The sequence below is a fragment of the Manacus candei genome, unplaced genomic scaffold (genome assembly GCF_025592945.1).
Source record: "Manacus candei isolate 608988 ecotype Guabito, Panama unplaced genomic scaffold, ASM2559294v1 h1tg000026l, whole genome shotgun sequence".
Lineage (NCBI taxonomy): Eukaryota > Metazoa > Chordata > Aves > Passeriformes > Pipridae > Manacus > Manacus candei.
The window spans coordinates 3,451,116-3,474,278 of NW_026138074.1; the positions used below are offsets into that span (position 1 = coordinate 3,451,116).

At 37.8% G+C, this 23,163-nt stretch overlaps 1 protein-coding gene across 5 annotated transcripts in view; it reads right to left on the bottom strand.

The window, feature by feature from the left end:
• Nucleotides 1–23,163, bottom strand: part of NEK11 (NIMA related kinase 11) — an 84,091-nt gene that overhangs the window by 8,854 nt on the left and 52,074 nt on the right. For 4 of the 5 annotated variants that reach the window (XM_051789108.1, XM_051789109.1, XM_051789107.1 and 1 more), the window contains 3 exons: nucleotides 16,982–17,106; nucleotides 11,488–11,548; nucleotides 5,704–5,800 (listed from right to left, as the gene is read on the bottom strand). In XM_051789108.1, the coding sequence (XP_051645068.1) occupies nucleotides 5,704–5,800; nucleotides 11,488–11,548; nucleotides 16,982–17,106 (283 nt within the window). The remainder of the gene's footprint in view (nucleotides 1–5,703; nucleotides 5,801–11,487; nucleotides 11,549–16,981; nucleotides 17,107–23,163) is intronic. The other variant, XM_051789110.1, reaches the window with a different exon arrangement.

A 23,163-nucleotide genomic window follows, 5' to 3' on the forward strand; every position in this document is an offset into this window, starting at 1 on the left:
AGTGCTGCTTCTAGTAAACACTGTCAAGATTCTTCAAGTGGTTCCACATTGAAAACAGACTATATAATTAATGCTCCGTGAAAGCACTCTCACATTTGCAAACTATTGACAAAATCAAGGTTCTAGAAAACTGAACAGCTCAATCTATGCATTATGTATGCACAGCATGAGAAACTAAGGAAATCAGGCTTTGTGTGCAAAACAAAAAGGTGTATAACTCTAATTCTCCAAATGTTTTGTGTTTGTTCCTTGACATTTTAAAATTAGTCTATACTTATAATTTTATATGTTTTGCTATTTGACTGCAATTTTCAAACTGAATAAAAACTCTCTCTAGTGCTAAACAATTAGAAAATTACTGTCCACTCATAAAAAAACCCTTAAAATTCAGAATAACAGAATGGCTCATGGATCTATGATGTGCAGCTCAATAGAGAAGCTGAAAAAAATATGAGTTTTCTTTACATATCTAAGTAAATTCACAAAATATTACACATTATTTTAAGGTTTAGACCTGAGGTTTAAGTAATCTGCAAAATGAGCATTCCAAGAAAATGCATCAAGTTTAATTGCGCCCTATTACACTCACTCTAACTACTGAGTTTGTTCTCATTCATTTCAAGGTGCATCACAACAAAGGTAAAGTTGCTAAGGACTGCTGAAGTGATGGTATTGGCAGGTGACAGGCTTTTCCCATGTCAGATGCAGGATGGAGAAACGTAGTGTAAAAAACAAAGGGCTGCCCTTTTTTGACACGGAAAGGGGAAGAGTATGGACAATGGGAAGAAGTTGAATGAAGACCCATGGAAAATGCATGAGACCCTCGGGTTCAGCTTTAGCCTTGAGGGCTTCTGCTACTGCTTCTGCTCCAGAGGACTCCCACACTTCTGGGTAGGACCCACTGTTTCACTTGCCTTTATTTCTTCTTGGGCAGGATTCACCTCTTTCCACTTTCTCAGTTGTTGCTTGGGACAGCAATGACTCCAAGCCAGAAGCATTCACTCACTTCTTCCTGATAGGACCCAAAAACCAATTTCCCAGTTTGGTCACATACAGGCAGGTTTAACTCTCCTAGTGCTCCCGGTTAGTTTACTGTACTCTCACTTTCTTGTAAAGCAAACAGAAGACAGCAAACCCCAAATACTTCCTTCAAATTTGGGTCTGGAAGATAATGGTGCAATTATCTTGAAACACATTTACAGTAAAAGAAAGAGAAACTTACGGACCAAGATGTTTAATGTGTTTCCATAATGAACTCATTCAAGTAATTTGGAGACTGGCCTTTAAAAATGAGGTGTGAGAAACTGTGACAAGGAGGATGGATTTGTAAATAACATTTTGGCTTAGCCCAGGAGATGTAAAAAGCTATGGTTATGCCTTAAGATGTCTTGGGATCACCAGACAGAAATCATTACCAAAAGATGGAGTGTTGAACAGAACAACTGTGGTGTGCATAAGAGGAATTCAATGCTCAGAAACATTTCATGATCAATACCTTCAAGAATCCTGTACTCTACTCATCTGCAAAAACCCATGAGAGCCCAGTGTCAATAAACTTCCTTACCAAATATGTCATTTGTTTGTGAGAAGACATCTTATTCCTCAAGTATGTTTGCATCATGGCACCTCTGACATGACAGTCAATGGCAATTCACAAGTCACTGAAAACTTTTTTAATGGAAGTCTAAAAAACCAATTAGGTTTTCTATATTTGTTGCTTTTGTCTTCACCTAAAGTTGCCTTCAATGACATCAATAACAAAACCAGTGTCAGCAGGCTCAAAAAGGTCCACCCAACATCTAATAAAATACTACATCAAATAATACTTTCTTTACTGCAATAATTCAAAAATGTGCATAAATAAATGTACAAAAAGTCTTCTATACTGTAAGCATTTTAGAACAACTTAAAGAATATCCAGTGACTATTCAATGACTTCAATATAACCTTTCTTTCTGAACTTTTAAAATAAACAATGCATTTGATGCCAACGTCACAAGCACAAGAAGCATATATGCATAATGCTCATGAGTCTGAACCAATGGTGTTATGAGCATTCACAGGAGCAGAATAAAAATATCACCAAATGCCTTTTCCCCATGACTTCTGAAAGACAGCTTTACTTATGCTCAGCAGGGGATGATGAAGTCTTTTGCCTCATCATGGTATGCTGCTGTGTGTAAGACTTCAGGGACTGACTAAGAGGTGCTCACTGCTGTGTTAAAGGATTTTAATTTTCTTAAAATTTGGGGCATAAAAGCCTTTTCCTTTTACTGACGAACACTTCATTGAATTCTAAACTGCATATTAAAGTTCATGGCTATTAAAATGACTCATTTTAGTCATGGATACGTCCACAAAGGAGAACAAAACACTGTACTAAGTTTTTGTACGGACCTCAGGGGAAAAAAAATTAATAGGTGCTATTTCAATTTGATCTGACATAGAAAAAAATGCTTTGGTTTGAGAGCTGCTTCTGAAGAAGTGGTTCTCTTCTGAGATGCACAGTTGGAAATTCTCTATAAGGGAGCATCAGTGGAACAGTTGTTAGTTTTTCTTCATGGATCTCTCTGGTGAAGGTAATCTGGCTCTGGATAGTGTGTGACAGCTATGCTTCTCAGACTGAGGCATGCACCAAGTTACCCAGTACCATCAAGGATCGGAACCACCATGAGAATTAGATGGTGGGCAGGACAGAAAATACCAAGGAAGGGCTCCTCCTATTTCCTGCATCTAACATGACTCCTCAGCTTAAAATATGAGAAATATGAGTCACACAACTCTGATTTATATATTTGGTTGACTTCTCACTGTTAACATGCAAGGCTGGGAAGGAGCATAATGAGAAAAAGCTCAAGATAACCTTTGTGGGAGTTAAATCAAGAAATGGAGATTCCTTATCAATACTGCAGATCCCAATATCGAAATGCTTAGCACTGAAGTGGAAATTTTTGTGGAAAGAATGAACTCTGCTTGAAAGGTAACTCTCTGTTATTAACTTTATAACAAATTCTCATTCCAAATAAAACAGACTAGAAATTGTTGTCACTGGAGCAGGTGATTTTATCACGCTTTTACTGAGAGGACAGCAATTCACAAAGCTGCAACCGAGAGTGCAATGGGAATTGGAAAAAAATAGTAAGGGGAAATATTCAGGGGTTGTAGTGAAGAAAGCTGGTGACTGAATCATAAACACGCTCAGGATGTCTACAGGTTAAGCTCTGAGCTATTTTTTTTTTTTTTGTAACTTAAAATAGGAGGAGACCAAGGACTCCTACCTACCATATTCAAGGACATCAATGGCTTCCTTCTATAATCCTGTAAAGACTTTTAGCACAACTTCCATCTCACATGAGTATCTGTGTAAAGTCCTATACAAGAATACAGTAGAAGCCTCCTAAATTGATGCTCTAATAAGCAGCGTCTCTCTACTGTCAAAGAAGGCATTCAGTGCAGCACACTGCAGTAACTCGAGCAATGAGCACATCACATCTGTGATCAAGTAATTGTCTTGCTACAGTTATTTGCAAGCCCACATTATTCATGTGTCCATTAGAAATGGCTAAAAGGCACTTTTGCTGTTAAACCCTGTGTTATTTTAGATGAATCTACCATTTTATTGGAGCTAATGAGACTTTCTTTCAGTAATGTCACCTGTAATGTGTGGGCACAAACCTTACTTTCTGAGCAATCCATGACATAAGTCTCCCTCATCAGACTCTATTGTTGCTAGCATATGAAAATGGTGCAAATCCCAAACCTTCATACTCCTCTTTCTACAGTGACTTGACACCCAAACAGATTTCACTGCATTTCCACATTATTATCCCTGCTCTTCTTTTCTCTTTCCTTATAAGAACTCCAGCTACTCAGTTGCTGTAGGACAACCCCTCCACATTGTCTCTTTCATTAGAAGTTGTGATCTGGAAGACCCCCCTACTAAGCCTGCATCTACCTGAGTAAAACTGAATTGCACAAGTCTAAATTGTATTAGCCTTGCTTAGGTGGCACTGCTGTGTGGATGACATACAACGAACACATCATGTGAAGTTTGCTGAGGGATGAGCAGAACAGCTGTGGCTTCATGCGTTGTTGTGCAGCCAAATGTACTTCCCTCTTGCCACTGAAACCCCCACTGTGCCCTGTGTGCAGATTGGCCATGGGGCAGAGTTTGCAGTGATCTTCCTGTGTACGTCGTGCTGGGTACTGTGCTCACTCACTTGGTCCTTAACACTTTACCTTCCAAGCAATTAACATGCTTGCTCACCTTTATATATTCAGAAAATGACATAGTTGTAGTATATTTTGGAGAAAGGACAATAACATGAGTCATAACCAATTATGAAAAGCATGAAAGAGCACTGGAAAAACAGAATTTGAAAGAAGCAAGTGACTTAGTCATACCTCAGCCCTAAAAGCAATGACCATGAAGTTCAAATAGTTAAGGCTTATCTGGGAACCATGAGAACACAAGGTGAAGGCTATAAGATTAGTGGATATTTTGACTAAACAACCTCACCTTGAGACTAGATGGCACAACATGACACATTTTTTATTTTCATAAGTAGTTTCCATGAAAAGAGAATGGAAAGCAATACAAGTGGCAGGCTCTGAGACCTGCCGATTGGTTGCACAATGAAGTCTAAGCCATGAAGTGAAACCCTTTGAGCTGTTGCATTTTGAAATACCACAAAACCAAATAACTTCTATCTGGAGTAAATTTGATTGATATTTCCCTTGAATACATGGTGATTGGTTTTAAACAGTGATTGCCATCAATGTTGTTGCAGTTGTATTCATTTTCTTTAGACTACTCACTTGAATAACTATTAGCATTTACTGTTTGAACTTATTTGTATTCAAATAATATCCACCACACTGTTGGCACTGTCCACCCACACAAGAGAAAACTGCCCTTTTTTAAAGAGTTTACAATCTGAGAGCAGTTGAATCTTGCAACACTGCAAAGAATCTTTAAGTTCAGAAATAATATATATCATTACGATTATCAGATCAGCACCTAAATTAGGATGTAATAAAACTTGGAAAGCCAGAAATTACTGAATCAAGATAAAGGCTCAAGATACATTAACCAGTACATTCTAGGAAGGAAGTACAGATCTTTGTTTTATTAAGAAACTGAAACTTTTATTAATAAAGCTGGGGTTTCAGCAATGCTGAAAACAAACAGATAGTGAGTTTCAAAGGGAACTGCATATCTAAATTCCTCTGTCACATTTGAAAATCCCAGCCATCAGCAGCAATCGTGTTTGGTTTAAAACATTGTATCATCACGGAAAACAAATCCATTTGCCTTTTGTTCCAGGCAAGAAAGAAGTGTGGGTTAGGGAGCAAACATGGTGATAATGTGTATATCTGCAGGTGATTTATGGGAATTTGGTGCGCTAATAAAGAAAGTGAAGTTCAGAACAACACTGACAGCAGTGAAGGCAAACTGGATCCTGGAGGGATGTCAGTGATTGTGCAGGTTACAAGAAAAGAAGAAGTGATGGTCGACCTTCATTCTCTCTGGAGGCAAGTAGGCATCCAGTCTGTAAAGAACAGCTTACCATCCGCTTCTTTTTGTTAAAGGGATTTTTTTGGAGCAGGGAAACAACACATGGCTTTCTTTGCTGTGTTTTGCAGTTTTTCAAATCCATATTCTTTGCCTGCATATTGGTAACACATAAATATACTACTTACTCCCTCATGCGTTTCAGTTTGGTCTCAGCCATAGTACTGTTGAGAGCTCTGAATCTCTGGGGTGCCCCTGGAGACACTCCGGTGACAGTCCTCGAGCCTACAAATCAATGCACAGACACATAACCTTATTCACCTTCTCCCCTGAGCTCTATTGCAGAATCAAGGGCAGTCAGAAGGAGGAAGACTATTCCTGTTTCTCACAAGGTAGTGCCACATTAATTAAAGATGAATTAGATTATTAAATGCACATTAAGGGCAACTCCTTTCTGAGGGATGAGTAGATTTATATCTTAAAGGCATCAGAATTATAAAAATAATTTTCTTTGCATGTAGCATACAAGGAATTACAACAGAAAGGATAATCACTTGAGGAAGTGCTGGGACAGATAAATATTTAAAAAAAAAATTTGGCCAGATAATATGCATTTTCTTCCATTGTTTTTGCACTTATTTTAAAAGCAAGAACATTCTTCCTGGTAGGCAAGTCTCCTTTAGCTTGATCATTACTGTAAACTGGAAGTATTTAACTTATGACATCACTTTCTCCTTCAGACAAAGGTACTCTTTTTACGTATGCACATATATATACATATATATATATATACAAAAACACACCTGTATATGTAAACACATATATGCGTAAGAAATATACATATGCATAAGCACACATGTTCACTCTTTCTGTTTGCAGATCTCCTGGGCTGTTGCAATATTTAAGGGCCTAAGGTTCACATACCACTGAGGTACCCATCCACAGGAACACAGAAGTACTGAATCACAGGGGACTGTGAGGGTTATCAGCTCCAATATCCTGCAATTTCATATAGTCATTCCATCATACAAGTCTGTGGTTTTCCTAAGGAATTTATGCATTTATTGCCCTGATTGCTCCCATTGGAAGACAATTCCTAAGTCTCGCTGGGAGAGCTGGTGGCTAAAATCTCTCCTATTTCCTGAATAAACTTCTTAATTGGCCAGTTCATGTTCATTTTCCTCCTGTGCCAGTAATTTTCTTTGTTCTACTCAGTTCTTTCCTTCCCTTTTGCATACTCCTTTCATTTCTTTATTATTGGAAAGAGATCCTATTTCAGCTTCCAATTTGTTAAGCTAAACAAAGCAACTATTTTAGTGGCTTCTTGCAAAAGAAGAAGAATCCTAGTATTAGGATTTCACTTCCCAGAAGAGGAGAAGATGTAACAGGGTGGGATTACATCCTGTGTAAATGTGTGGGCTGTGGCACACAGGACTCAAGTTCTGAACAGGAGTGGGAGGGCTCTGCATACGATACGAACAAGCCAAAAGTCAAACACATTAACACAGTGCCTTGTCTAAATGAACACGCACTCCTCTCCTAGCAGTGCTTTTTACCTTGGACCCAGCTGGGATTTAGTTTGGATTGCATTAACATCGATCACATGGAGGCAGAGGGAGCTTGCATCAACCCCCCTGCTATGAGCAGTATAGACAACCCCAGAGAGCACTGAATGCTTCCCTGGAACGTGTAATCATGGCTTTTCCAAGGGTTAAGCTCCTATGTCTTACACAATTCTAGGTCCTGATCACATACGTTTGAATGCCGAGACTAAAACTTTCCATTGTGAGGGATCTTATTGAATCACTCACAGTGTCTGCTGGATTCAGAACCCTGGAAGCAAGCATGGAGAGAGACCACAGAAGAAATGGATTCCTGACTGTTATCTGGCATGTTTTGACATTTTGAAACATTTTCCTAGCTTATCTTTATACTTAATGGATAACAGTTGTCTGATGCCTAAGTATTACAACTGAGATATAGTTAACGAAGCTTAAAAGATGAAAAATTACAAGCTCAGTTGTTACCAGCAACCAATTAATTCACCTATTAATGCAAAAAACATGTCCTGATCATTTACTGTAACACTACACATGCACGTCCATACATTTTGCCACAGAGTCTGTAAGCATTCAATCCCTTTAGCGGCACTGGAAAATTCAGCTATCCTCAGCGTGGCCCTGAGGAAACCCTAGGCACTGTGAAAAGCAATGCTCATGAATTACTGGGTGGCACACTCCTTTGTGAGCTGGCACAGAATTCAGGTCCAGACCTAGGGCTTTGGGGCTTTGAGACCAAAAAACATCAATGCCCTGAGCACCACTGGCCTAAGGAAAATATAATCTTTGCATTCTCTTAAGAAAGAGTACATTTAACCACAGGCCTCAGATAAATTCTGGTATTATTATTACAGGATATATCACTGTAGTAAGAGCTCGACATATTCTTTCTGCTTAGTGGGTTCAATCTATTTATTGCTACAATATTTCCTTCTCCTCTGACATTTCATTATTAAAGACATCCTTCTTAGATTTTTTTCCCCAGGGATTTCTGACTAAATAATTTGTGCTTTGTCTACTCTCTACATAGGCAGTTGGCCAAGCAAAACTTACTCTCTACATGTTAACTAGTATCTATCTTTCCCTCCATTCAATAAGATTTTCTGGGTACTGCAAAGCAGCAAGGACTGCAGATTGTAGGTGCTGCAAAGATGTGGTTAATCATTAAAAAAATGAGTTCTCAGTGAAAACCACTAAGCTTGACACATTGGTGTTACAACACACCTCAAAGAATTTTGCTAGAGTGATTCATTATCACACCAACTTTTATATCAAAGGTATTTTCTTAGAAGCAGTTACTTGATTAATAATATATTTTGTACTCAGCTTCGGGCAGTTTGCCTACCAACATAGAGTATGGAACTAAGCTTCTTCAAAAAGCTACCAGATAACTACTTGCATTTTTTATGCAATATATAGTTCTTGATTCATTAAATAAAATCAAATGAAACGAGCACTGACTTTTCAAAAACAGGTATTGTGGCTTTCTAAATGTATTTCAGAGAATAGTATCTCCCAGTGTCTAGTATTGCAGAGAACAATACAGGGCAAAAGGTCTTTGTCCTTTCAGGTGATGGAACATCAGTTTGAGGTTCTCACTGAGGATCTGTAAGGAAACGAATTCCTCTGCCTGAATGCTTATTCAGAAGCGCATTATCTGGTGAGACTTTTCATACATTGTGGTCCAAAGGCATTCCTACAAATATTTCTGCTAATGACCAAAGAATTGGTGACAGACATCTACTGCATCTCTTGGTAAGTCATTATCTGTTGTAAAGCTATTATCTCCACTGAATCATAGACTTCCATTTGGATTTCAGATTTTTTTCTTCAGCTTTCACTGCTACATATGAGATCCTACAATGCCTTTTTGTACAAGGTATAAAAGATTAGAATCAGATGTGTTTTCCTGATTCATAAACAATACAAAGTGACCCAACTGCCCTTAACCTTCTCCTCCTTAATAAACTATTTTTCAAACTCCCTTTCCTTTTGCAGTTCTTTTCTGCGATCTTCCCAATTTTTCAACTTTTATCAGTATGGACTACCTTATTTCAAATACACTCCACATGTACCTGTATAGCCAACAAAAAAGCAACCACTAAAGCTCTGGTATTCAGAGTGATTCTGTGGGAGCTCTTGAGGATAAAGTTTAGTCACCTCATAAGTTCTTTTACCCTTAAACACTGAGGTTTATACTAAAGAAACTTCACCTGTGGAAAAAAAAATGTATATTTATTGCATTCTTTCTATCACAGCCTTTGCTAACGTGAAAAAAAGTTCTAGTTTTTTCCTACTTATTTGTTCACTAACAACTGCTTGAAATGACTCATAATTTTTTTACAATACCTTTAACAATGAACGACGCTACAAGAAATTCTGGCCTGGCCAAATTTCTGCTTCTGCTATATGATTGCCATGAAATCCATACTGTTTTCAGGAGCAGCCATTATTATATTGTAGCTCTGTAGCCCAGTATTATGGTATTGCAACTTCTAGCACCAGACCACACACCTGGATCTGAGTTTGCAAGGATTCAGGCTTCATCTGATCTTGTCCTGACAGAAATTTTGATTTAATTGCTTAAGCTCTTCAGCAGTTCTTCTAATGACTAGTTAGTTGTGCTATTTTGTTTTATTTCCACTTATTCTTGTAACATACAACCTGGATTTTCAGATGGATAGTAGTGTTCTGTGTAGAAAGACACACTTATAACTAACTCAATTCAACCAATGTAGTTAAAAAAATGCAGGCCTGGAAGTGGACAAAACTAGCTTTAGGGTAAAAAAGAGAACAAGTATCTAACCTATGTAAAATGCCCCATTACAGAAAATTTTTATGTACCGTGAATTTGCAGCCCATTGAAGAATATGCAAAGTATAAATGAATGTTAGCAAACACAAAAATTACCCCAACTGCAGCTTTATAGCTTTATAGTTTGACACTGGAAGAACTCACAATAGTAAAAGTTTAAACTTTTTCAGTGACACTGAGCATACAAAGATAAAAGGGACCCTAGCAGATTTATTTCTTACTATCATCACAGATATTTGTTTGGAGCAGACCATACAAACCTAATTACTACCCTAGCTCGGAGAAAGGCTGTAAGTTTCAGCACAGACTGGCCCGAGATTTTTTTAATAATAAAAGCACAATTTAAGTCTTTAATATTACAATTTTAAAAAAGCATTTTCTTGTTCTTAATAGTGAAAGGAAAAAGATGACAATAAGGACCTCTGTAATACTAAGACTGTTTTTAAAAAACCACTCTTTGACTAATGTTCAGGTTTGTTCCTGAAGCCTTCAAGATAACTCCTCCGTTTAATTAAAACAACAATTGAAGACAATGATGCTGCAAATGCATAACTGATTTCAGAATTTGACAGCAGTTTTCTGTTAGTGCAAAGGGAAACTGGATGTAAATGTTCCTTCCTTCAGTCCTAAGGATCTCCCTGACAAGGGACCCAGAATATGACCAGTGGCTACAAGACTATGCTGGCCATAGCTTTGATTGCTCCCTTTCATCCTTCTTCTTCTTTGGCTTTCTCTTCCCACCCGTCCATGCTCACAAATAGGGATGAAACAGAGCTCAGAAGAACCTCTGGAAGGAGGACTTCCCAGGATTCCCCTGTGTTCTAGTCTTAGAGCCACAAGATAATACTGAGTCAGGTTTATCCAACTCAACGAGTGCAAATGAAGCAGCTAAATCAGATTACAGTTCCCGTGGGAGCCTTTGGAACTCAGCTGGGCTTTCGTGCAACTCACACACAGGCTGCTGCTGGCACAGATCAACTGGGTGGGCTTCAGGGGCAGTGACTAAGGCAGCCACAGTAAATAGCTTTCTTTCATATATGTCTTCTTTTTAGCTTTTGAGTTGACCACAAGAAACCAGGCTTTCAAACTCTGAATTTAAATGTAGAATTTGCAGGCGATTTTAGGACTACATTGCAAACTTAAAGTCTCAGTGATTTCTCTGTACCTCTAATGAGATACTGCAACATAAATATTATCCAAACCTTGATCATAATTTGAAAAAAAAAATTTAATTAATTTTCTCTTATTGTTGCCAGTACTAAAAACTATAAAACAACTTACATATCCTCAAATATTTTCCTCCGGAGAAAAAATGGTAGAAGCCAAGTTTTTAAAAGCTTTTGTTACTACATTCCACACCTCTGACTATCATGCTTTAGCGGTTTTATTATTTTCAACAGAAGCACTTAACTGTGCAGGCATTTTCTTTCTGCATTTTTATACTTCTCTGCAGTAGATTAAGGAAGTAATTTTCAAGATCACATTTTTTTGAGGTTTTTTTTGCAAAATGGAAATAATTGGACTGTGATGAGTACAGACTGCTAATAACTGCTGCTATTTAAAGAAGAGAGGTTGTTTAAAGAAGAGATATCATCTTACCCAATGAGCTATTATTCAGGACACTCTCCAAATACTTAACCATTGCTTCAATATCACTGTTCTGTGAATAAATGAAATAGGAATAGCATTAGTGTGAACACAAACTTAAATATAAACACTATGTTCCAGAGGTATGATCCCACAAACACAGAGGATATCACACCAAAAAGTGTCAAGACTAGACTACAAAGAAGCTACAATTGCCCAGGACTTTTCCTATGTTTTCTTCTCCTAAAACACCAGGCTTGGGAATGGTGTCATATCCAAACAATTTACGTCAGATTCCTTGCACAACACAAGTATTTGAACAACTGTGCATGGAGTTTAAAGAAGATATATTTACTGTGGAGGGTGGAGTGCAGTCTCTGAAAATACACCAGCATTTTACCATCAGTTAGTCCTGGAATATCTAAACCAACATTACACTGAAAAAGGCAAGTATGTGCTTCTTAACTACGCCAAAATTTCTTATGCTTGTGACAGATGTCCACAGCAAATTAATACTTATGTTTCATGTAATTGCATCTACACATCTAGTAACAATGACTAACTGAAAAATTTTCAGTTAAGAAGAGATTTTAGCACTTTTCTATTTCAAGTGTTCTGTTACCAGATGGTTAACAGTTTTTCCATGATATCTTTCATGTGAAATGCTGTTTGTGTACACAGATGAAATTTAAAGTTCTGGTTCTTAAGCAATGATTGTTGTCTAGGAAGTACCTCACAATTTTATTAAGAGCAAGAGAAACTTGAATTCCAGGTTTCTAGAAGGTGCTGCCATATCACATTTGACAACATGGCATTTCTTGACTATTTAAAACTGAAAGTCAAAATCTTGATCTTAATAAAAAATATGTCAAAAATATGTATTTTAAAGAAATATTCAGCACTCTATGCCTTTTAGACAGAAAACAATGGGATTAAAAAAAAACAATATGGACCTCCACTTTTACAATGGACAGTCTGCTTTATATTCTTCTGTGATCTTACTCAAAATTCTCATTCTAAATTTCTAAAACTGAGGAACTGCCAGTATACCTTAATGGGACAGCAGTAACTGTTGGCAAGTACTGCTAGCTGGTTAATGACCTTCTGGTGCAAATGGGAGCTGTTATGGATGAGCATGAACTAACTACTCTTCACCCCAAGTGAATATTTGAGACAGGCTCTGCTATTTTAGCACAGTGGGAATCAGCTTCCTGGTGTCCATCACAACAGGTAACACAAAAGCTGTAGATTTGAAGAAGCCTCTTTGCCCTTTTGGAGCAGCCTGTGGGATCCTGGATCAAGTCAGCACCAGGGTTTCCAGTTCTGCAGCCCACCTGAAGTGCCTGAGTTACCTCCGATGACCAAGTTAATCTCAATTTGTTTAGCTGAGGCTTTTGCCAGTCAGCAGTAAAATGCCCAGGAAATGCTAGAAAATGCATTCATTACATTCATATATACAATACATATTAAATATTGAATTAAGACAGTATTATTGATAGAATTTCTCAGTACTTTTAAAAAATTATTAAAAGAACCTATAAGACTTCATTAAAAAGTTATTATTTTTCACTAAAAATTAAAAATTAATATTAATTTTCTGCTAATATAATTTTGCTTTTTAAAAAAATTTTCATTCTTACTAAGTTAACCACCAATCTACAGACAGATAGAGAAAAGCATAGTAAATGACTATTATTGCTTTAATTAAAACTTTTTTTTTTTATGGGATAAAGACTCTAATTCCAAAACCTTTGACTTCTCTCAACAGGACATCACATTTATTCCAATTATAACAAGAGAGCTGATTTTTTCTCTTTATGCTGTAAGGCAAAAGATACTTTTTCACCTCTTTCATCACCCCTGCCTTTTCTCCACTTGGGTTTAGCAATGGAAAAGAATTTAGCTGTTTTATTTAATATGTTTATTTTATGTTTATCTATTTAATGTATTTCTTTAATGTTTCTCTTTTTTTGCAAAGAAAGCAAAGCCCTACAGAATAGGCAAGGGACTCTTGACAGACACACAAAAGAGAGGCACTCCTACGTGTGAGGGTCAGTGTGGATGAATGCTTGCTCATTTCAGATTCAGAACAAACAACAGCCACAGGCCATACCAAGGCATGCATTAGGAATCCAGTGGAGCATTTTTGGGGTGACAGCACACAGACCACTCACAGCTGCTGGAGCTATGATAATTTATGCCAGCTTCTGGTCTGACAATCTCAGAAGCAACTCGGAATTTTAAAATAGGAACCTATTGTAGCACATTAGTAGACTTTGCCATAACGAAGAGGGTGAATTTGTTACTATGGTCACTAAAAGAAAACACAAAGAACAAGGTGATAAACTGCAGTAGAGAGTATTAATTAGCATCTCATCTAAATCAAAGCCAATGGAAGCTTCACTGTGCACCAACTTTTCAAGATGAAACCTCTGTTAAGCATCGTATTTTAAAATATTTCTAGAAACAGGTTGTCCTTCTCTAATTTCCCCCTAATTAGAAACTGGTTCTCCTTGAAAAAAACATGTGGAAAAAAAAACACTGGCTTGAAGAGAGAGAGAGATGGAAAAGTAATTAGCAAATTGCTGCTTGAAATCTGTCAATCTTCATTCCTGCTCCAAAACAGAGGAACAAGGGACACTAAACTCCAATGCTGGACAACGTATCTGAAATCAGACAGGCTGTATTGAAAGGTATCAATATGAGAAAAAAAGCTGTCTCAGCTCCTATCCTAAACCTTTAAAATTGCGGTGTTCCAGTGCCTAACTCTACCTTCTTAACTGAAGGTGTTGCATCTCATGTAAGGCCACTACTTCTCAGTCTGTCTTGACATCTGTGGGAGCTTAACATAGCTTGAACAAATTGCTCAGATCTCTTTCTACATCTTGCACCCCAATTTGTTTTTCAGTTAGATGACTTTTCTGACCCCCATGCTACTGCATGAACATTGGGATTTTTTTTTAATCCTTGTTTGAAGTAATGGGGTCACCAGGGAGCACCACCAGACGCAGCAATTCTGCACACTCTGCACAGAAATAACTAGTAAAGCAATCTTGGAATTGGAAATTTGAGAGATTTGCAGAAATTAGGATGGCAACTAGCTTAAAAGTCCTTACATGGTTGCAGTGGAATGACTTCTTTGTTAGCGCACACCTCCAAAAGCTTACTTTATGAAGGTATTTTTGAAGAAAGGGTTTGAGAGTATGAAATACATCACAGAAATAGAAGTAGGAGTTTTGGTATTAAGTAAATGACTGCAGAAGCAAATTTCTGCTATTCCGGTAGGATTTAAAGCTTATTATTAATACTGAGCATGATCCCTCCTATCTTTGAGTGGGATTCATCTCACACAACTGCTGACATCCAGAATGAAGATGTCCTGTGCATGCTAATAACTGTAGATCCCTTTATAATCATCAAAGAGGGACCTCTCAGCATATTCCATCTAACCTGCATTATGCTTTCTTACTTCCCCTTACAGTACTGACTTTCTGTTTAGTGAGCTCAGACACAGGTTCATATGTGCACAGCTACAATCACTCTGCTTTGACCTTGAACTTACTGCAGAATTTTTCACTTGAGAAAGTGAAAATTGACTATTTTCACTTTCCAAGAAATAGAAAAGGTAATTGTGTCAGTAGCCAGAGACACACTTATCGTGTATCTAAGGTGCTGGGGTCAACATGAGAAAAGCACAGATAATTATTTTCTTTGATAGAGGACATCCTAAAAGACAAATGGTCATGGGGGTGCTTCCCAGTCAGTCTGTGCAGGCCAGTTCACAGAGGGTTAATGCTCTGTGTGCACACAGACTGCTGGTAAAGCAAAGCCTCAGGGCCAGGGGGGCTGGATAGAGACAACAGGGTGCCAGCAAGATGGCTCTTCTAGCCCACCATGTTGGTTCTTGCCATCACTGAATTTTGGGTCACTGCAACATGAGGGACTGTTGCTGCTCACATCTGAAGGCCAACAGCTAATTTATTCTGCATTATTGAGAAATCTATTTTTATCTTCTGCCCTTTGTTAATTCTAAGCAGCAGTCTGCCTGTTCAAAAACACTATTGATTGACACTTAATGATACCATCAATGAAAGCTGAATGAGAATTTTAAAAGGCATTAAAAAAAAATACTTTCTCAGAGTCTGATGAAAATGAGCAAGAATTCATTCTCAGGAGTATCTTGTAGTAGACTTTCTGGGAAACAGATTCTTTGTATGTCTACATCTTGGGGGTAAGCACAAACTCAGCAAATTGAAAAAAAACCATTGTCTAAGATATTCCACTGTTTTACAATTGACTGATAATTTCTTTAGACCACTACTGTTCAAACCACTCCTGAATTTTAAGGCTTCCTGTGTGTTTAATTTGAAAGCTAGGAGGACATTTCTAGATGGAATGAAGCTGTTTCTGAGTAAACTTCAAGTTTTATTGGTGAGACAACTTCAGGATTCCCTGTTACTGTGATAGAAGTAGTATTCTGATTTCTCACACAACATTTTACTTTTGCCGTAAAAACTATATCTTAAAGAAGCTATAAGTTCAAAATCTTCAAAAAGTATGAGTTATTTATAATTTTTTGAGGAACATTAGTACACTTGACTGGTTCCCTGAAAAGCAGAAGACATCATACTCTGTTCTGCAAAATTTGCACATGAACACAGAATAAAGTAAGTGGTCCTAAGCAGAACCAGACAGTACCATTCAGAGGCAATGTAGGCAATGCTTTAAGCTGGTGGTCCATGAGAGAAATGAACTGTTCCTGAGCGCCTTAGGAAGATCCATTTTCAGAACTGCCTTGGGCATTTAAGTTTATTGATTTCACTGAGACTTGATCACTGGAGACAAGACTCAGCTCATTCTGGTCAGATCTAAATTAGGTGCCTTTTCCAATAATCTTCAACCTTCACACTGCAACCCCTGACTTTCTTGTGGCAGTCTGAACCACTGTAAGCTTTTCAGCAATAAGTTTTCTCTCCACAACACTTTCTGTGACTCTTGGGAAAGTCTACAGATTTTCTGGTCAAGTCTTGCAGCTGTTAAGGTTCATAGTTCATCACACTGTCCTAGAAAATACGTCTAATATAGACAGGAAGAAGGGCCAACTAGAGGTGCCTATCTCTGTCCAGGAATTAGAGCTGGAACTTAGATCCTATGCTTGAAGTATACTTTCAGCTTTAATTTATTTTAAACCATAGCTAACATGTGAGAGGACTGGAATCTGAGTGTTTTAGAGTTTCCTGACAATTATCTACCTGAAGGCTTTCATGGGAGTGTTATCTTTAATGCTAAAGGAATGCAAGAATCTTTCTCATCAATCTCTCAGAAGAATTACATATGCATACACTTATAATTAATTAATAGTATTGATATATACACATATTCCTAACAAAAAAAAAAAAAAAAGAAAATCAGTAATGTCAGTAGGACAAACTCTCAGGAAGGAACTCAATTTTCTCATGGAAAATGAGCATCAAGTGTACACTGTTTTCTCAAAGGTCACATATACCTGGTGATTGGTCTTAGAGATAGTCTGTGATGCTTCTGCATCTTCTTCCTCCTCACTGTCTTCTGAACAAGATTCAAACTCATCTTTATAGTATTCTTCTGCAATTTCAGGGTCTTCAGGGATCTCTAAAGGCAATTATGGTTTTATAGAATATATAGGGAAAAATGCATGATCTTAGAAAGATAACATGAAATTTATAGCAGAATGTTATGTCAATAGCAATGCATTCTGTAATTGAAATCAAAGGATATTTTCTCAGATTGAAATGCTTGTCTTTGATGTTATGATAAGCAGTGTTAAAGCTGCCTCTGGCAAAAGGTTACATCCTCATCATATGCAAATTAATGACCTTAAAGGATCTATATTGATATTGCACTGAAATCACTGAACCATAGAATAATTCAGGCTGGAAGAGACCTCATGGGATCATCTAGTCAAAGCAGGGCCAGAACTGAATCAAATCCAGCTTTTGTGAGCTGAAATTATGCCTTACTTTGGTTTTCTCTAACACACGTAACCTGTGGTGAATACAACTGCTAAGCTAAAATGCAAAATAATATATACCAGGTACATGTTTAAAAGATATGAGAAATTAAATCTATATATTTTTCCAAACTTTCCCCACTCAAAACAATAATGAAAGAAAAGAAACTTGCGTAAAGTCAAGCTATACATACTTGGGTGTAATGCTCTCTCAGCTTATTACTATCACAAGTTTTAGTAATAGCAGTGAGTGCAATATTAATATAGCCATTGAGTCCATGAAGTACAATAATTGGTATTAAAACTCAACACATTCATCACAGCATGAAAGACACTCCAGTCACTTTTCTCTGGGTGAAATACTTTAGCATCCTAGACTCAGTAAGAAAGGAGTAAGTGAAACAACTCAAGGTGTGATTGCATCTGCTTCGGGGAGATATTATGACAAGAAATGATAGTTGAAGATAAAAAGTGCTTAATGTTCAGCTATCATAAATCACCATTGTCATAACTCCAGCTAATGCTGACTTCCACCACTCTCCTCAATTAAATTTGCCTCTTTAAAGAAATATGAACTATCTTAAATTTTACTACATTGAAAGAAATTATATTCAAACAATATGACATAAAAATGATTAATAGATTTTTTTTAGTTGTTTCACATGGATAAAAACCCAAAGCATTCAAACAGTGCAATACAATTAAAATCCATTAAAAGACATTTGAGTTTGGGCAGGAGGAATAATTCTTATCTTTAAGGCCTAAGAAAGAGAACTCAGGAAAAAATGTGAAGCTGTATCTAACTGCAACATTAGGTGGTTAAGCTCTCCTGTTGAGATAGGAGCTTTACTATCTACTGTCTCCAAAATAATTTAAAAAATACTTCCTTTCTTTATATACCTGATTTAGCTTCAAAATGCTGACACATTTTCACACATGTTTCTCTGTTTTAAGATATTTATGGAAGCTGCATAACAGCATCATGTTCCACATTCACAATTTCTACTCCTAATCCTCCTGTTTCTATTTTTCACCTTTCTCAGTTTGAAAAAAAACCAAAACAACTAATCAATACATGAGCTTCCGTGAGAAGAAACCCCCCAACCCAAAAACTTTTTCCCACAAAAGAAAGCATTTATTTTTGTGTTTAATTGCTTGAGTTCTACAAAGTGCCATTTGACAGAAAAGCCTAAGACTTCATTAAAAAAGAAATCTTGAATATCATTCCTTTCTACATGGAAAAAACACTACAAAATTAAGATACATCTCTTTTTCCATGTGGGGTGAACATTAATTTTTCTTTCTTGCAGAGCTGCTGTCATTCCTGCAATTAGTATAATTTTATTAGGTTCTTCTGCATTCTATGTGTATATGTGCAGTGAAATACATACAAAACAGCCCATTTATCATGTTATAATACAAACATCAGACTACCGCTAGTGCTTTCTGAGTCATCTTCTCCTCCCACGTTCTGCACTTGTTTACTGCTGTACTAAAAAATGCAATCCTCCCCTTTCCAACCAAACAAAATATCAAACCCAGTCTTTTTACTCGTAATTGTAACTTCAAAATGTCTACTCAGGCTATTGTAAACTCTGTACTTCGTGAGCGGCCCATGAGCATACAAAACTGCCAATGCCTTTGAACTATGCAGAGAGGCTGGCACTGGCTGTATCCCACTTCCATGCCAGCTTTTGCATCCTTGTTGGAATTATTCACTTCACTTGTTGGAATTATTCAAGTCGTTCGTTAAATCGGCTTGACAGCTGTACATAAATGGTCAGTTACTCTGAGCTTAATAATACAATTTGAAATGCTAGTTCAGATGATAGAGATGTTCCACGGTACGTATTTTAACTGGCTCCAATTCAGAAACTATTCCAAGTGACATTTCTGAAAGGAGACGGGATGTCCAGTGGATGGGATTTTGGGATTTAGCTAATACAAGTTCTTAAAAATTCTTGGTTTTATGACTAGCATCTCTAAAGAAGGAGTTTTCAAAACTTCTACACATTCATTCAGACTATCTGGTCCCATAAAACAATTCCTAGAGTCCTACTAAGTAGAGCCAACTCACAGACCTCCATGTGTTATAGATGCAGGAACACATCTCTGGTTCTCTGCAGAATTAATCTGAGTACAGAACAGCCTATTTAGTTGAGACCCAGGATGGGATGGATTTCAAGAACAGGTAAGATGGTTTTAGCACAGCAGTAACCATAAATCAACATGGCAAGCTGTATCTGCTGGCCAAGTAAAGTCCAAGTGCAGATGACTTGAGTGAGTTGGTATTTTCAGCTCAGGGCAGGCAATGTCAGAGGAGTTTGGACCCCATATGCTTCCATTTCCATGTCTCCAGTCCATCCTCTAGAACATTTGCTACCTGAGTTTTCCCATGATCCTGGATATTTTACACATACTTCCAGTTTAAACAAACCAGGTGGCAAAAGGCTGGTTACTGCACACATTCCTGAACATTAACGGTGAAGTTGCACACTTAGCAACATAGTGCAGCAGAAAACTCTTTGGTTTGTTCTTTCAGAGGAGTAGTTTTAATAAAAGTGTTGATCTTTGACTTTTGTTTGCACACCTCTGTAAAGCATGGACTCCAGTGCTTGGACCTTGACCCTGTCCTTTGTTCTGACATAAAATAGAAAGCTACTTGGGTAAAGAAGTGGTGCTAGTGAGGGGAACATCAAGTCTATTATGCCGAAAGAGGAAACAAAACTGCTGCTGCAGAACCCAGGGTACCCCGCCTCTGTTTTGTGCTCCATATGAAGCTCAAAGGAAGGTCTCTACAGTTGCTTCTGCCTCCCCACACCCTGTCAGCTGGTCTCTGAAAGTAGATTGTGCTTTATCCAGCTGTGTGTATTGCACTAAGGCCAGTCACAGTACCTTTTATTTGCTTACAAAACACTTAATTCAGAACAAACTCAGCTGCTGCTTCTGTATTATTAGGTGGCTTAGGTATAGCATTGAGACACTTGGTATTTGCTATTTAGATATTCAAAAGAAAACAAGCTCTGAACGATGACATTCCGCTTTAGATTTCTTTCTAAATAGTAACATGACGCTAACAGTGGAATGAAGGGTAAAAACCCATTATCTAAAAAAATCATAAAGGCATGGTTACTTCCCAAGAAGACAAGCTAAACAGAAAATAAAGGAATGTGATACTTGTAATATTTTGCTTAAATCCACAAGAGCTTGTTTCAGGTAGCATGGTAACTTGGCAACAACAACAATTTTCTCCAAAAATATGAAAATACTTTGATAAATATCTTTAATTTTCTCTTGCCTCAAAGTCATACTTATAATTTGTGCATTGATGCAGTATTCCCACATTCCAGAGCATGCAGAAGACAGTAAGTAAGGTCTCTTATATTTATAAAAAGGACAAAAAGAAAAAAAAAATAAAACAGAATGGTATAACATATGTAAATTTTCACCACTTGTATTCACAGTAAGAGAGTCACACTCAGGTCTTAAGGACTATTGTCCTTTTTTGATCCAAAGACTTCACTGCATCTCTGAAAACAGGCAGGTTTTCTCAGCTGCCACATTCCCATTTTAAGGAAAAGATTACTATAGTTCCATGTAGTTACACTCCTCAGTCTGCACAGTACTATATACAGGGAAGCGAGGAGCAAATCATTCAACTGCTCTGACACATACTGTGATGAGATATAACGTACTCTTAACATGCTGACATGAATCAAGTGCACTACAAAGTGGTGCTACCATATCTCTGCTACCAAAGATTGACATAGGGAACTCAAGAAAAATGAGAGGGCCAGGACAAAGACACTTGCACTGCCCCCCTTGCAAGGCTTTGTACCTGAGCCATGCTGGGGACTGAGGCAGAGAAAATCATTCCACCTTCTGCTTCCATGTTGCACAAGACAGCCCACTGGCAGGACCTCATCAACAATACAAAGGTGTCCCTGATCCTTTCCTTTTTGTGGAAAAGCATCAGCAAATACCAGTTTGATCCCATCTGAGCAGGTGTAACCTACTGGAGCAAATGCCACAGTGGCCCCCAGGCTGTGCAGGGGGCTGGAGCACCTGGGTGGAAGGAGGGGCTGGGAGAGTGGGTTCTGTTAAGGCCTAAGAAGGGAAGGTGTCTGCTGTCTGTGACTATCTGATCAGAGGATAAAAGGAAGATGGAGCCATCTCCTCTCAGAGGTGAATGTTGATAGGACAAGAGACAATAAACATCAGCTGGAACATCATAAATTCAAATATGACATTATGAAAAAAAAAAAGAGTGTAATCAAATACTTGAACAGGGTTTAAAGAAGCTGCAGGAGCTCAATCTTTGGAGGTGTTCAAAACTTGACCAGACACCCATGGGCAACCAGACCTGCTTTGAGCAGGGGATTGGACTAGACTGCCAGAGGTCCCTACTGATCTAGATTATTTTATGGTTCTGTGGTTACATGATGTTTCACAAACAAACTGTTCAGAATTACCCCAGATGGGGTTTTGTGCGTGTGCATATTTAATGTACACACTCACAAGCTAAGCAGGAGCTTTCCTGTTTCTGTATGCCCCTGCAATGTGTACACGGTCTCACAGATTACTAGCAAAAGGAGCTGGTGAACAGGGCTGGCCAGCACTCAGCAGAGCAGTGCAGCAGTTATCACAGAGGGAGGAAACAGAAAGGGATTTCTGCCTTCAAGGAAGAAAATAAACAACTGGAGCACTATCACTGGGAGAGAGGTCTAAAACATAGAGGTATGTTTCCCTGAGCTACATAATCCTGAATGACAAATTCTACTGCAAAGGAGAGCAAGGGCTCTGCGCCCCTCTGCAGTTCAGGTCAATACTCATACAACTAGCAAAAATAAAATAACTCCATTATTATAATTGAAGCCCACTCAGACTCATTTGGGTTTTGTGTTGGTCCCCCCCCCCCCCCCCCCCCCCCCAGTACAAGACTAACTCCTTCAACTTTAAAAGTTTCAAAGAGAATCACCATCCTTTGGTCAGCTATAGACTGTATATGTGCTATCAAGCTCTGAAGCTTAATTGTTCAGAAAGTCAGTGGAATCTTTTGTCCATCTCTTCTAAACTAGGCTGAAAAAGACTCTCAGAATATGTGTTTAAGAAATGAACTAGTGGACATACAGGACTTTTGTGCCCATGAAAGTCCTGTACGATCCTTTTCAATTAGCACAAAAGGGCTATGAATTCATTAAAAGAATTACCTTCTGATGTGGCTGTGTATGGCTTAGACATAAAGTAAAATGGGTTTTTCTAAATGAGAACCAGAAATATAACCAAATTTAAACACTAATGCTTTATAATTCTCCTCTTAGCATTTTAAAGAAGGAAAAAAGCTTCAATTCACTTGTGGGCTTCACTGAGTGATGAATTACCTATTGTGAAGATAAAGTAGATGTAAATCAGACTGGCCTTATGGGGATCATCTACTACTTGATGTTAGAAAAGAAGGAGCAAGTATCAAAATGTTTTTCCAAGAAAAAATTATTTTTTGAACCAAAATGAAATTTCCAAGAAAAATGTTTTATTTGAAGGACACAGTTCTTTTCCTTAAACCTTCCACCTCTTGGTATTTTATCAGTAAGTGCAGAGACAAAGCATGAGAGGAAAAAAGGAGCTGCTAAAAGTTGTTAACAAAAATGAAGAGCAAGAGGAAACACTTTTGTCACATTTTTCCCCCTAATTTTCTGAGT